This window comes from Nomascus leucogenys, chromosome 18 (genome assembly GCF_006542625.1).
Source record: "Nomascus leucogenys isolate Asia chromosome 18, Asia_NLE_v1, whole genome shotgun sequence".
Taxonomy (NCBI): domain Eukaryota; kingdom Metazoa; phylum Chordata; class Mammalia; order Primates; family Hylobatidae; genus Nomascus; species Nomascus leucogenys.
Genome location: NC_044398.1, coordinates 18087930 through 18103541, shown reverse-complemented (window position 1 = coordinate 18103541; position 15612 = coordinate 18087930). Strand labels below are relative to the sequence as shown.

The window sequence follows — 15612 nt, the reverse complement described above, 5'->3', positions numbered from 1 at the left end:
CTGTGTATTACAATCATGTGGGAGGTGTTTAAAAATCCTGGTGCCCATTTACCATAAGTCAGAATCTCTGGGGATGGGACCCAGGCATGGGAATCTTTCAGAGTTTAGGGAGGGGGATGTAGCAATCAATCTGAATATTATTTAGGCAGCCACAGAGAGAAGAAGAACCACAGATAGAAGTGGACCCTTTATGAATGCTTAACTTCAAGTTTTGACTAATTTTCATCTAAGTCTTCCATAGCATTCTGCATCTATGGGCAGAAAGGGTGATGTAAGCTTCTCTTCATTCTGAGAGATATCCAAGCTGCTCAACTAAAGCCCGGTCAAAAAATGAGAAAGCAGAATAGCTAAAGGTAATGGAGGTTGATTAGTATGAGAAACCAGCTTCTGTTCTCATACACTACCTTGGAGCCATATTTGCATGTCTATAAATTTTCAAAGGCCACACATCCAACAATTCACTTCAAGGATGTGAAAATTACACCATATGGCTTTATGGTAATAAAGGCTTTCCAGACACCATACAAAAAGACTTGTATCTAAATCTTCCATAGCATTCTAGAATTCTTAAAAGGCTTAGATGCAAATGTCTGAATTACAGTAGTCCTCCTTTTATCTAAAGTTTCAGTTACCCGAGGTCAACCACAGTCTGACAATATTAAATGAAAAATTTCAGAAATAAAGTTTAAGTTTTCAGTTGTGTTTCGTCCAGAGTACATGATGAAATCTCATGCTGTCTTACTCCATCCTACCCAGGGTATGAATCACCCATTTGCCCACCGTGTTCACACTGTCTATGCTACCTGCCCATTAGATACTTAGTAGCTGTCTTGGTTATAAAAAATAGTATAGAGAGGGCTCAGTACTACCTAACGTTTCAGGCATTCACTGCGGGGCTTGGAACGCGTGCCCCTCAGATAAGGCGGAACTACTGTGTATCACCTCTTTGGTTGTCTTCTAAAAATGCAATTAACTTGATATAATAGCAATGTAATTTTTATTAATATATAAAGATTCAAAAATTTCATAAAATAATTTCATCTGACTTTAAATACTCCAAATAAGCCTTATGATAAAAAAAGTGATCTGTTTCCCTTCCCCATCTCATCTTTCCTGAAAAAAAAAACCCACAAAACAAATACAAACAAAAATGAATGCAAATACAAAATATGAACAGATCTGGAAGCAGGCATGGGTGTGGAGTCTACCTTACAGTCCAGCCGACAGAGGCGCCCCTCGTGAGCTACCATATCCCCAGGAGCCTGCAGGAAATGTGGTCGGAAAAAGCGTTCCTGTAGGGGCTCTTTGTCTCTTTCTTGCACTCGGGATCTTCCCCTATAACAACAAGCATGTTCAGATATTAAACATAGAAATAAATTTACAAACTTATGATAATAGGCATTTAGGCATGGCTACAGGACCTAGAGAACAGATTTTTTTTTTTGAAGGGGGAAAGGGGAGGCTGGACCATAAACAATAAATAATGGTGTGGAGCTGATGTAAAACATAAAGTGGTAAGTATCTCATACACTGTGGGATTGTCTTGTGAGATCTGCAATCAAATAAATAGGCTTAGCTTCTTTCTGTCATTCTGGGTTAAGTGGGCTCAGCTCCCCTTGCTATAAGTTCGACCAGTTATTCAAAAGCCATCAAAATAAACAAATAGATCAGTATTCCATCTGAACCTCAAATGACAGCCAAAAGAGAAGTCCTGTTTACTACCCAGAGCAAGGCAGCTGCAATCCCTGTGTCTTTGAGTAATAAAATTTAACCTGGCTATAAATTATGGCAGACCATTAAAGATGACTATGAACTTAAATTGGATAAGACTGACCAATGGTAACAGCTGTTCTTAAAAAAGGGGGAGGAGGAGAAGGAGGAGGAGGAGGCAAAGGGAGAGGGGGCCAGGTGTGGTGGCTCAAGCCTGTAATCCTAGCACTTTGGGAGGCTGAAGCAGGTTGATTGCTTGAGCTCAGGAGTTTGAAACCAGCCTGGGCAACATGGTGAAACCCGTCTCTACAAAAAAAATACAAAAATTCGCTGGGCATGGTGGCACACACCTGTGGTCCCAATTACTTGGAAGGCTGAGGTGGGAGGATCACTTGAGCCTGGAAGGTGGAGGTTGCAGTGAACTGAGATTGCACCACTGCATTCCAGCCTGGGTGACAGAGTGAGACCCCATCTCAAAAAGAAGAAGAAGAGGAGGAGGAGGAGAAGAAGAAGGTATAGTTGCAATGGTGGTGCAATAGTGTATCTGAAACATGGGTCACTATTTTTGTTCCTTTGGTAAGTCACATTTAATTCGTCTGTGTCAGCAGCTATGGAATGCTTTGCTAAGACTTTGTGGCACCATAAGATTCAGGTGGAAAGCCAGGCTCTTTCTTCTTAGTGGTTAGTAAAATCAGAGAGGAAGAAAACCAGTTGTTGTATTGGAGACAACAACAAAAACATTCCATCAATATACATTCAATCATTAGAGGTTTCTGTTTTATGAAACAAAAGATGGTAACTTACTTCAATGGGTCTGATTTACATATTATGTGTGCAGATGCTACTGATGGTTACAAATTTTGAACCACTAAAAGCATGCCAGGTTGGGAGTGGTGGCTCATGCCTGTAATCCCAGCACTTTGGGAGGCCAAGGCAGGAGGATTGCTTGAGGCCAGGAGTGTGAGACAAATCTGGGCAACATAGTGAGACACCTGTCTCTATACACACACAGAAAAATTGAGCCAGCATGGTGGCATGCATCTGTAGTCTCAGCTACTTGGGAGGCTGAGGTGGGAAGATGGCTTGAGCCCATGAATTTGAGGTTTCACTGAGCTATGATCACACGACTGCACTCCAGCCTGGGCAACAAAGTGAGACCCTGTCTCTAAAAAATAAAAATCAAACTTAAAAAAAAAAGAACCCGGAGACTAGTGCTTGTTAAACTTTACTATGCTTGTGAATCACCTGGGAATTCTGTTAAAATGCAGATTCTGAGTCAGTAGATCCGGAGTGGGGCCTGGGATTCTGCATTTCCAACCAACTCCCAGGTGATGCTGATGCTGCAAGTGAAGGACTACCTTTAATTAAGAATTTGTGGATCTAGTACTTTGGTGCTCATGACAGTGGGAAGGTGCTTGGGAAGGGCCTAGAGAAGGGGAATTCTTATTGTCTTTACCTGTGAGACTGACCAGCAGAAGTTAATCGACTGCGAATGGGCAAACTTTGTACCATCAAGTGGCCAGAACAGCTGATTCTCCCCTGACAAACAGAAAATGAACAAGATTAAAATAAGAAGAATCTTGCATTTTTTCAATTTACATAAAATTTTCTGGACCAGAACATTGTGAAATTTTGGCTATTATGAGTTTTTCTTTGGGGGAGAGGAATAAAAACAATAAAATATGATTTCTTAAATCATTGTTAATATTCCAGGGGGAGAGATTTTTAAGAGTATGGTAATGACTTTCATTTTTAAACTGAGATATGAACAGCACAAAGGTAAAAAGAAATTTGAATTCTTATGTACTTAACTTTCTTTTCAGTCAAAATTTAGAAAGCATGGCCAAATATTTTCATACGTTCCTCAACAGAGATTCTTCAAAACTAACATTTCAATAGGAATGGATGTGATAGTTCTGTACTTCCTATTCAAATAGTAATTGAAGATGTTTATTCTGCCACATCTTTTAGGGGAGTTTTAAGATTTGGCTTCATTCAGAAAAGGAAAGTGGATGGTTATGGCTTTCCAAGTTTAAAAAACAAGACAATCCAAAAATGTGGACATTATGAGTTTGAGGGATATTCACAAACCTTTGCGAAGTAATTTGCCTATTCACTAAAGAACAAAAATGACAGACCATTCTTGATAGAATGATTGATATAATGATTTATTGACTCTTCAAGAGAATCAGTGTGTTGAGAAACACAAGATTTAGTTCAAGAAGTCTGCAAGGTATACGTAGTGAAAAAATACTACTAATGTCCCTTGACAAAGGCTGAAGGATTGAGTGACCCGTCAGTGGCTAACTAGTCTTTTAAGTTGTGATGCTGTGCCCTGGTTACACAAAATCACAATGCTTCTCATTCATTTTCCTCAGCAATCCTTAGTAACTCGCACTTCTCAAGGTCTCATTCACAATGACATCAACCGCTCCTTCCTCAGAGTGCAGCACAGCGCAGAACCCTGCGTCTCCACCTGGGGGTTGGCTGCCATGATGGTGTAGTTGCCATCGTCATCACCGGTGGTGGATTCAATGTGCAGAGAACATGTCCCATCTCCTTCTCGCCTCATTTTGCAGTGCTCATTTCTCTTAGAAATCTGCTTCCCATCTTTGAACCAGTAAACCTGAAATGAAAAATTATCAAGATGTACACTATTTTGTTTATCTTTAGAGGTTAATGAACTAGGGTCTGGGGTGAGGAAAGGGCCAACTGCCATCTTTTAAGTGACCATACTTTATGAAGCACTTGAAAAAAAGTTATAAAACATATTAAAAATGGCTGTATAATATGCCCCTCCACTTGTACCTATATAATACTATTTAATATTAAATATTATATTATTTAAGTCAAGAATCCAATATAATTCAGGACTAAGATGAAGCTTTTGACTATTTTTCTTGTACTTCATACTTAGTTTTAAAAGCCACCCTAAGGACTGGACATGTCTTCAGAAGCAAAATAATGAAAACCAGCATACTGGATATTTTCTCATTACCTTATTTACAAGCTCAAATCTCCTGCAGTTGCAGATCTCAGCACTTAGAATAAGTCACCTTGCTTGAAAGCTTAGTATGGTTTTTTACACTAAATGGAATGAGGCTAGGATTAACTTGCTAAATTTCTCATCTAGCCAAAATGTAAATATCTGTGTGTGTGTGTGTGTGTGTGTGCACATACACATCTATCTATATACTTCATGTTAAGTTTTGCATGTGTGAAGGAGATCTCTCAAAGACAGAGGAGATAAAGTGCTGGCTACAGCTGTCCTCCTCTACTTTTCCTGGTTACCTAACCATACATGATAACACTATGCTAATGTTTATGAAAGTAGAGCAGAGAGATCCTCTGCCACAAACATGCTGGGTGTAAATCCTTCTCTCAGCTGACTGCCAAAAAATCTGCTGACTGATGTGATTTTTCAGCATCCAGTGATAACGATATGACAATTTTAGCATTTACCAACCTAATACAGTTCACTTTGTACAAGAACAGGTACTCTGTGGATATTAAATAGATATTAAGTAGACAGAAAAATATCAATTTGTTGAGTTTGATGGCTATGAAAATCAATAGCCCAAAACATAGTATCATGACTAAGACATTTATTTTAAACTTTTATTAAAATTTGAATTTACCCATAAGTCTGATTTCTTTTTAGCCTGACTATTTAATGATCTCATTCCCAATGGGTTTTTTTTTTTTTTAAGTGAAATTATCTGGGCTTTGCTAATTTTCTGGTATGGGTTTTCATTCTCTCTGTAGATACTTCACTAGAGTCTGATAAGACTTTCTTACTAAGAAGGAAGTTTATAGCAATAAATACCTACATAAAAAAAAACAGAAAGGCTCCAAATAAGTTAGCTAAAGAGGCATCTTAAGGAACAAAGCAAGAACAAACCAAATCCAAAATTAGTAGACGGAAAGAAATAATAAATACAGAGCAGAAATCAATGAAATTGAGACTAAAAAAATACAAAAGACCAGAAATACAAGAGACAAAAAGTTGGTGTTTTAAAAAGATAAACAAAATTGACAAACATTTAGCTAGACTAAGAAAGAAAGAGAGAAGAGAGAAGACCCAAATAAAATAAGAGATGAAAAAGGAAACAATACAACTGATAACCACAGAAATATAAAGGATCACTAGAGGCTATTATGAACAACTATATGCCAGCAAATTGGAAAACCTGGAAGAAATTGGCAAATTCCTGGGCACATACAACCTACCAAGACTAAACTACAAAGAAATAGAAAACCTAAACAGACCAGACCAATAATGAGTGATGAGACTGAAGCAGTAATGAAAAAGTCTCCCATCCAAGAAAAGCCCAGGGCCTAATGGATTCACTGTTGAATTCTACCAAACATTTAAAGAAGAACTAATATCAATTCTACTCAAACTATTTCAAAAAATTAAGGAAGAGGTAGTGCTTCCAAACTCATTCTACAAGACCAGCATTATACTGATACTCAAACCAGTCAAAGACCCAACAACAACAACAATGACAGAACTACAGGTAAATATTCCTGATAAACATAGGTGCAAAAATCCTCAACAAAATACTACCAAACTAAATTCAACAACACATTGAAAAGATTATTCATCATGATCAAGTGTGATTCATCTCAGGCTCTGCAAGGATGATTCAACATAGGCAAGTCAATAAACATGACACATCACATCAACAGAATCAAAGACAAAAACCATATGATCATTTCAATAGACACTGAAAAAGCACTCAATTAAATTCGGTACCTCTTTATAATAAAAAACCCTCAACAAATTCCGTGTAGAAGGAACACAACACAATGAACGCCATATATGACAAACCCACAGCTAATATCGTACTGAACAGGGAAAAATTGAAAGCCTTTACACTAAGATTAGGAACAAGACAAAGATGCCCACTTTTACCACTTTTATCCAACGTAGCCCTAAAAGTCCTGGCCAGAGTAATTAGGCAAGAGAAAGAAATAGTGTACCCGAATTGGAAAGGAAGAAGTTAAATTATCCTTGCTTGCAGATGACATGATCTTATATTTTAGAAAAATGTAGGCTCTATCAAAAACCTCTTAGGGTAAACAAATTTAGTAAAGTTGCAGGATACAAAATCAACAAACAAAAATCAGTAGCATTTCTACACACTAACAGCAATCAATCTGAAAAAGAAATCAAGAAAGCAATACTATTTACAATACCTACAAAAATAAATAAATAAAATGCCTAGGAACAAATTTAACCAAAGAAGTGAAAGATCTCTACAAGGAAAACTATAAAACACTGAAAGAAATAGAAGAGGGCACACACACACAAATAGAAGAGGGCACACACACACAAAGAAATAGAAGACGGCACACACACACGTTCACGAATTGGAAGAATTAACACTGTTAAAATGTCTATACTGCTCAATGTGATATACAGATTCAATGCAATCCCTATCAAAATACCAATGACATCCTTTGCAGAAATAGAAAAAACAGGCTGGGCGTGGTGGCTCATGCCTGTATTCCCAGCACTTTGGGAGGCCGAGGTGGGCGGATCACTTGAGGCCAGGAGCTCAAGACCAGCCTGGCCAACATGGCGAAATCCCATCTTTATTAAAGGTACAAAAATTAGCCAGGTGTAGTGGCACACAGCTGTCATCCCAGCTACTCGGTAGGCTGAGGCAGGAGAATTGCTTGAACCCAGGAGGTGAAGGTAGCAGTGAGCAGAGATCTCACTACTGCACTCCGGCCTGGGCAATAGAGCGAGACCCTACCTCAAAAAAGAAAAAAAAAAGAAATACAAAAAACAATTCTAAAATTCATATGGAATCACAAAAGACCACAAATAGCCAAAGCAATCCTGAGCAAAAAGAACAAAACTGGAGGCATTATGCTACCTGATTGCAAATTATACAATAAAGCTATCATATCCAAAACACCATGGTACTGGCAAAAAAAATAGACACATAGACCAATGGAACAGAACACAGAACCCAGAAATAAATCCACGTGTTTATAGCCAACTCATTTTTGACAAAGCCACCAAGAACATACATCGAGAGAAAGAACAGTCTCTTCAGTAAATGGTGCTAGGAAAACTGAATACCCATATGGAGAAGAATGAAACTAGATCTTCACCTTTCACCAGATAAAAAAATCCACTCTAAGTACATTAAAGACTTAAATGCCAGGCCTGAAACTATGAAACTACTGGAAGAAAACAATGGGGAAACACTATAAAATATTGGTCTAGGCAAATTTTTTTTTGGGTAAGACCTTAAAAGCACAGGCAACAAAGGCAAAAATAGACAAATGGGATTACAGCAAGTAAAAAGCTTCTGCACAGCAAAGGAAACAATTAATAAAGTGAAGAGACAACCTACAGAATGGGAGAAAATATTTGCAAAGTATCCATCTGACAAGGGATTACTAACCAGAATATATAAGGAACCCAAACAACTCAACAGCAAAAAACAAAAACAAAAACAAAGACTGTTAAAAATGGGCAAAAAACCTGAATAGGCTGGGCATGGTGGCTCATGCCTGTAATCTCAGCACTTTGGGAGGCTGAGGCCTCCAGGGTGGATAACCTGAGGTCAGGAGTTTGAGAGCAGCTTGGCTAACATGGTGAAGCCCTGTCTCTACTAAAAATACAAAAATTAACTGGGTGTGGTGGTGGGCGCCTGTAATCCCAGCTACTCAGGAGGCTGAGGCATAAGAATTGCTTGAACCTGGGAGGCAGAGGTTGCAGTGAGCCGAGACTGTGCCACTGCACTCCAGCTTGGGCGACAGAGTGAGACTTTGTCTCACAAAAAAAAAAACAAAAAAAAAAAAACAAAAAAAAAACCTGAATAGACATTTCTCAAAAGAACACATACAAATGGCCAACAGGTATATGAAAAAATGTTCAACATTACTAATCAAGAGGAAAATGCAAATCAAACCCCAAGAAATATCATCTCACCAGAGTTAGAATGGCTATTACCAAAAAGACAAAAAAATAACAAATGCTGTTGAGGATGTGGAGAAAAGGGAACCCTCATACACTGTTGGTGGAAATGTAAAGTAGTGCAGCTGTTATGGAAAACAGTATGGAGATTCTTTTCTCCAAAAAACTAAAAATAGAACTACCATATGATCCAGCAATCCCACTGCTGGATATATATCCAAAAGAAAGGAAATCAGTATGTTGAAGAGATGTCTGCACTCCTGTATTTATTGCAGCACTATTCACAATAGCCAAGTTACAGAATCAACCTATGTGTTCATCAATGAATGAATACATAAAGAAAATGGAGTATCTATACACAATGGAATATTATTCTGCTATAAAAAGAATGAATGAAATCCCATCATTTGCAGCAACATGGATGGAACTGGAAGTCATTATGTTAAGTGAAGTAAGCTGGGCACAGAAAGACATGTATCGCATGTTCTGACTTACACGTGGGAGCTAAAGGAAATGATCTCATGGAGGTAGTGAGTAGAATGGTGGTTACCACAGGCTGGGAGGGGTAGATGGAAGAAGGGAATGAAGAGAGGTTGGTTAATGGGTAAAAACATACAGTTAGATAGAAGAAATAAGTTCTAGTACTCGATAGTACAGTGGAAAAATTATAGTTAATAGTAACTTGTTGTATATTTCAAAATAGCTAGAAGAGAAAAACTGTAATGTTCCCAAAACACAAAAAAGATAAATGTTTGAGTGATAGATATCCCAGTTATCCTGATTTGATCATTACACATTGTATACATGTATGAAAATATTGCATATACCCTAAAACATGTACAACTATATCAATAACAAATACAAAAAAGAAGAAAAAACATTGTGTATATTTTTTAAAGACCTTCTTGAAGGCACTGTCTATAGTTACATGCTGTTAGGTGGCCAACTGGCTTGTCATCTTCCCTACCTTTGGAACAGGTATCCCAACAATTTTGCAGGTGAATGTGACTGGAGAGCCTTCTGTGACCCGGAAGTGCTTGAGTCTCTTGTCAAAGATGGGAGCAATACACTTGCCCGTGGGGATCTCATCATGTTGAATTTCATCATCTGATTCATCAACAGGAGTACGTTCCAAGCGAAACTCTATTTCATTCATCAGCCTCTGCTCAAAGCTTGAAATTTTGTACTCCTGTCAAAATGACAAACATGTTTCAATTTCCATATGGCAAGGAAGAACACGTCCATCAGTACAATTTAGGAAGCCACTTTTTAAGATTCAGACGTTAGATTTATACCATGAAATCCAAATAAACCAGGTATGTTCCAGATCCAGTTTCTCACCATGGAGCACTAAAGGAAATGCCAGTGTCTCTCCGAAAATCCCACACGGCCTTAGTGCATCCTGATTTTCCACCTGAGCATGCAGCCCCAGTAGAATTCCGTAGGAAATGGAATGTAGATGGAATACAATTTTCAGAGCTACTATTAGTGTTCCTTTCAATATGGAAAACTTCCTATAGCGTTATTTTGGCAAAGCCATTCTGAACTGCATTCTGATACATGCCTGCATCACCAGCTTCCTGTCTCTACTGGATTTTTCCATCTTCACACTTGAGGAAAACCTGTCTTGAAAAATATATCTCTACTGTAACAATACAAGAATGATAGAAAAAAAAAAAAAAAAAGAGGCCAGGCATGGTGGCTTACGCCTGTAATCCCAGCACTTTGGGAGGCTGAGGTAGGTGGATCACCTGAGGCCAGGAATTTGAGACCAGCCTGGCCAACACGGCAAAACTCTGTCTCTACTAAAAATACAAAAATTAGCTGGGTGTGGTGGTGCACACCTATAATCCCAGCTACTGGGGTGGCTGAGGTATGAGAATTGCTTGAACCCAGGAGGCAAATGTTGCAGTGAGCTGAGATCATGCCACTGCAATTCAGCCTGGGCAACAGAGCAAAACTCTGTGTGAAAGAAAAAGAAAAAAACTCTCTTAACCCCACATCTGCTTTCACTGCATCTCTCTGCCCCCCTCACAACAAAACCATTTGAAATAATCCTCTACTGTTATGAGATCATTTCATTGTCACCTATTCTCTTGCTAACCTACTTCAATTAGTCTTGTGTTCTTTTTGTTCCTCTGAGATTGCTACTGTCAGGGTCTCCAAATATGCCACATCTAATTGTCATTTATCTGTTCTTACCTTACTTGATCTAAGCAGCATTAGACACAGATGACTACTTTTTCCTTTTGAAACATTTTCTTCCGTGACACACCATACTGGTCTTTCCTTCTTTCTCTCGCTGCAGCAGTCTCCTGTGCTCCTCTGCTCTAGGTGAGCTCATCCAATCTCCTAGCTTTAGATACTTTCTGCTGATGACTCCCAAATCCACATCTCCAAGCCTGATCTCTTTCCCAGAATTCCAGAGTCATGTACGACTACTCTACATTATGGTGTCTAATGGGCATTTCAAACAGGATGGCTCAAACGGCACATGCTTGATTTCTGTCCCCAAGAGGTACTCGTAACCTGCTTTTCCTCATTTCAGGAAATGGCACCACTATTCATCCACTTGGTTAAGTGGTTAAACCAATGTTTCTCACACTGTCTACCATGAAAATCAGGTTTTAAAAATTTCCAGGCTGCACTTTTGTGAAGTAAAATAAAAACAAATTACTAGCAAAATGAAAGAAATGCAAAATTATTGTATACTATATAAAACTTCCCTGTCAAATTTCTATAAAATTTTCTGAATGGTTACTATTTTTTTTTTTTTTTGAGATGGAGTCTCCCTCTGTTTTGTTGCCCAGGCTGGAGTGCAGTGGCTGGGATTATAGGTGCCCTCTGCCATGCCCAGCTAACTTTTGTATTTCTAGTAGAGACAGGGTTTCACCATGTTGGCCAGGCTGATCTCGAACTCCTGACCTCAAGTGATCCACCCACCTCAGTCTCCCGAAGTGCTGGGATTACAGGCGTGAGCCACCATGCCCAGCCCTGAATGGTAACTCTTAATTTCTGTGCTAATCTCAAGGCAGAGAGGTGACATCTTGCAGTCTGGCACAGGTCCTCGGACCACACTTTGACAGCACTAAGTAAACCCTAAATCTAGGACTCATCCTGGATTCCTCTTACTCCCTCTCCCTGCCATAGCCTGCCCAGCAAACTTAGATGTCACCTCCCCAAAGCAGCCTCCCCAGATCCCTTCATCTGATGTAACTCCCCATTCTAATTCTCTACATAGCACTGGTTACTATCTAGTATTTTTCTTGTTTGTTTATTGATTGAATGATTGAATCTTCAAGTGTTAGAATGTTAGCTCCACAAGAGCAGGGATCTTGTCTTCCTTCTCCCTGTATTGACAGCACCTAGAAGAGTACCTGCACCATGGCAGGTGAGCACTCAATAAGATCTGAAGAATGAGTGAATACATGAATCAAATAGAAGCAATCACTTTTTCTGACATTACCACATCTTTGAGGAATCTGGAGCCATGTGCTTGGGGCGAGAATGAGACCTTTAGTTAAGCTTATGACTCTAGTTAACCCTAATTTTATAATTTAGGGGAGACTAACTATAAATTTAGGGTTAACTAACTCTAGTTAACCCTAAATTTATAATTTACCATCTATGGAGATGGTACTGGGATGCTCCTGAAGTGGAATTTGGAATCATGTGGCTGATATGCACCTGCCCCTAGTCAGCGGGAGAGTAACTGAGTTCAGGACTCATGCATTCTCAAGCTAAATCACATTAGTCATGTTCTCTAATTACTGCCTTATACATTCAGTATAATCATCTGAATTTGGATAGAATTTTAACTTTGGAACTACAGAAACCAAGTGTTTCTTGGTTTTAATTTATTGGAACCAATTTTAAATCTGCTCCTCTCTGCCTCATCTCAAACTGGGTAAAAAAAAGTAAGTACACAGTTCTTATAGGGTGGAAAAGTGATTAACATCCAGTAAAGCTTATTAATTTTTAATGAGATCATTCAAATCAGTTAAAGTAAAAGATTGTTACTGGATTCTGAAACCAGATTTAGTTGAAATATATTAAATTATTTTCTACATTATAGGAATATTTTTGGGAAAAGTTAACAATTAAAGCTTCCACTATCCACCTATTAGGTAGAACCATGTGAAACTGACATTACTGTAGGTCAACAATTGTAGACTATCAGAAGTTTCATATGATTCAACCTAATTCTTCACAATGACTATATTTTCCAGAAATATATTAAATGGTCTCACAAGTTTGAAGTATTTTCTAGACTTACCAGTTTAAAATTACACCAGGAAATTTTTTTTCTTTGTTGGATTGTATTCATGATTCTAAACTGATACTACTTTTCTTTTTAATAAATTTGGGTTTATTTTCCAGGATGTTTAGAAGTAAACCAATAAATCATTTTATTCCCTTACCATGTGAGATAGGTGCTACATTTTATTATTTATTATTTTCAAATTACATTCAAAACGAATAATTCACATAGTTCTCACTCCACATGCAGATCCTAGACCCCAAACTTTTCATGAGGGTGGCTGTTCTCCATTTATTTCAGGCTCTGTGATCATTGGTGGAGAGGGATGTGGACTGGGTGCCTGTGCTCATAAGGAGGAGTGCCTAGAGGTGCTGACAGAGCCTGTATCTGGCAGGGGGTATTGGGGAGGGTATGGGGATGGCACCCACCCTGGAGGCCCACTAGGGAATTAGCTGGGGACTCTTGCTATGGGTAAATCATAAAGAAAATGTTATTGTTTTCTAAAAGCTAATCTGTGCATTTCAGAGTTTTCTGTTCATTTTTCAGAAACAAAGACTAAAACAAGCAGAAGTCCCAGTTTCTTTCTTTTTTTCTCTTTTCTTTTTTCCTTTCCTTACTTTTCTTTTCTTTTCGCTTCCTCCCTTCCTTCCCTCCTTCCCTCCCTCCATCCCTCCCTCCCTCCTTCTTTCTGACGGGGTTTCACCATGTTGCCCAGGCTAGTCTTAAACTCCTGAGCTCAAGCAGTTCACCTGCCCTGGCCTCCCAAAGTGTTGGGATTACAGGCTTGAGCACACCGGCCGGAAGTCCCAGTTTCCATTATCACCAAGTTACAGCCATCCACCCTTAAATGGTTAACAGGAATGGGGAGGCTGTGTGGCTTCAGATGTTTCCTTTTCACACACCAGAGGTTCTCCTCTTTCCTCTCTCGATGCTACAGATCCTGGTCCTCCACCTCCCATTTCCAGCCCCCACTTCTCAGCATACTCCCAGGACTGGTTAGTGCTGGCCAGCCAAGGACAGGGCACAGGCACTGAAAGCCAGAAAGGAAAGCTCCAAGGCTTCGTCTCCCAACCTGTCCCTTCCCTGACATTGGGGCTGCAGCTGTTTCCCCAGACCCAACCCTGGTGTTGTCCGCTGCCCGCCCTCATTCCTTTCCTGTTTCCTCTGCTCCTATCTCACTTCTACGTCCTGCCACAGTTCCTTAAAGAAATGCCTCAAAAAATACAAAAATTAGCTGGGCGTGGGGGTGTGTGCCTGTAATTCCAGCTACTCGGGAGTCTGAGACAGGATAATCGCTTGAACCTGGGAGGCAGAGGTTGCAGTGAGTCAAGATCGTGCCATTGCACTCCAGCCCGGGGGACAAGAGTAAAACTCCGTCTAAAAAAAACAAAAAATGCCTCCAACAGTTAACATAGGATCTGGGTTTACTCTGGACTCCTCGGGTTGACTGTGGTAAATCTTATTTGGGTCATTCATGCATCCGATCCTTTTACCAGTTCTCTACGAATGGCCCTTGTTCCTATGGGACTATGTGAAGAAAAGGGCATATCAAGGTGGATATCAGACTCTTTTTACTCTCACATAGTCTGTTTCCAGTTATTCCTGAAAACCTTTACAAAGGCTTTGCTTGCTTCGTATCAGGATATTACGTATCTGAATCCAAATTACCAGTAACAAAAGAAAAACTTGATGGATGAAGAGAAACAAGAATACCAGTCCCTGAGGTCTATAGAATAAAATAAAGAGAGTAACCAAGGAGCCAGCCCAAAATGGAGAAGTATTCTGAGGGATTTTCTTTTTTTTCTTCTTGAGACAGGGTTCTCACTCTGTCACCCAGGCTGGAGTGCAATGACGTGATCACAGCTCACTGTAGCCTCAACTCCCTGGGTTCAAGCAGTCTTCCCATCTCGGCCTCCCAAGTAGCAGAGACCACAGGTATGCACCATCATGCCCAGCTAATTTTTAATTTTTTTTTCTAGAGATGAGGTCTCCCTATGTTGCCCAGGCTGGTCTTGAACTGGGCTCAAGCAATCCTCCCATTTTGGCTTCCCAGAGTGTTGGGATTACAGGCCTAAGCCACTGTACCTGGCCTCTGGGGGTTTTCAATAGGCAAGAGGTCTCAACCTTCTATGGCTTCTTCTTTTATTGTGTCCTCAGATTTCCAATCCATCCATACCACCGCTAGCCCCTATTCTAACGGAGTTCTTGTTACAAGCTAAAGAAGCTTTTCTGCAGCTTCTATTGCCTGACTGGGGAGAACTGGTAAGTTCTTGGCTAACTACACTGTTAGAGTTATTACAGGGAAAGATGAATTCCTGAAATTCTACATTAGGAACTATTTTTTTTCCAAATAATTTTTTTTTTTTTGAGACGAGGTCTGGCTCTATTGCCCAGGCTGGAGTGCAGGGGTGTGATCTTGGCTCCTTGCAAACTTTGCCTCCTGGGCGCAAGCCGTCTTCCCATCTCAGCCTCCCGAATAGCTGAGACAACAGGCACACAGCATCCCCACACCTAGCTAATTTTTGTATTTTTTGTAGATGGGGTTTCGCCATGTTGTCCAGGCTGGTCTTGAACTCCTAAGCTCAAGCAATTCACCCGCCTCAGCCTCCCAAAGTTCTGGGATTACAGGCGTGAGTCACCGTGCCTGGCCCCAGAGAAATATTATTATATATGGTGGTAAGTTATGATTATACTTATACTT

General features: G+C 39.7%; 1 protein-coding gene across 3 annotated transcripts in view; it reads right to left on the bottom strand.

Moving 5' to 3' along the window:
• MYPN (myopalladin) overlaps positions 1-15612 on the bottom strand; it is a 106203-nt gene that overhangs the window by 13300 nt on the left and 77291 nt on the right. For all 3 annotated transcript variants that reach the window (XM_003258210.3, XM_003258209.2, XM_004091108.2), the window contains 4 exons: positions 9618-9839; positions 4187-4336; positions 3167-3249; positions 1209-1335 (listed from right to left, as the gene is read on the bottom strand). In XM_003258210.3, the coding sequence (XP_003258258.2) occupies positions 1209-1335; positions 3167-3249; positions 4187-4336; positions 9618-9839 (582 nt within the window). The remainder of the gene's footprint in view (positions 1-1208; positions 1336-3166; positions 3250-4186; positions 4337-9617; positions 9840-15612) is intronic.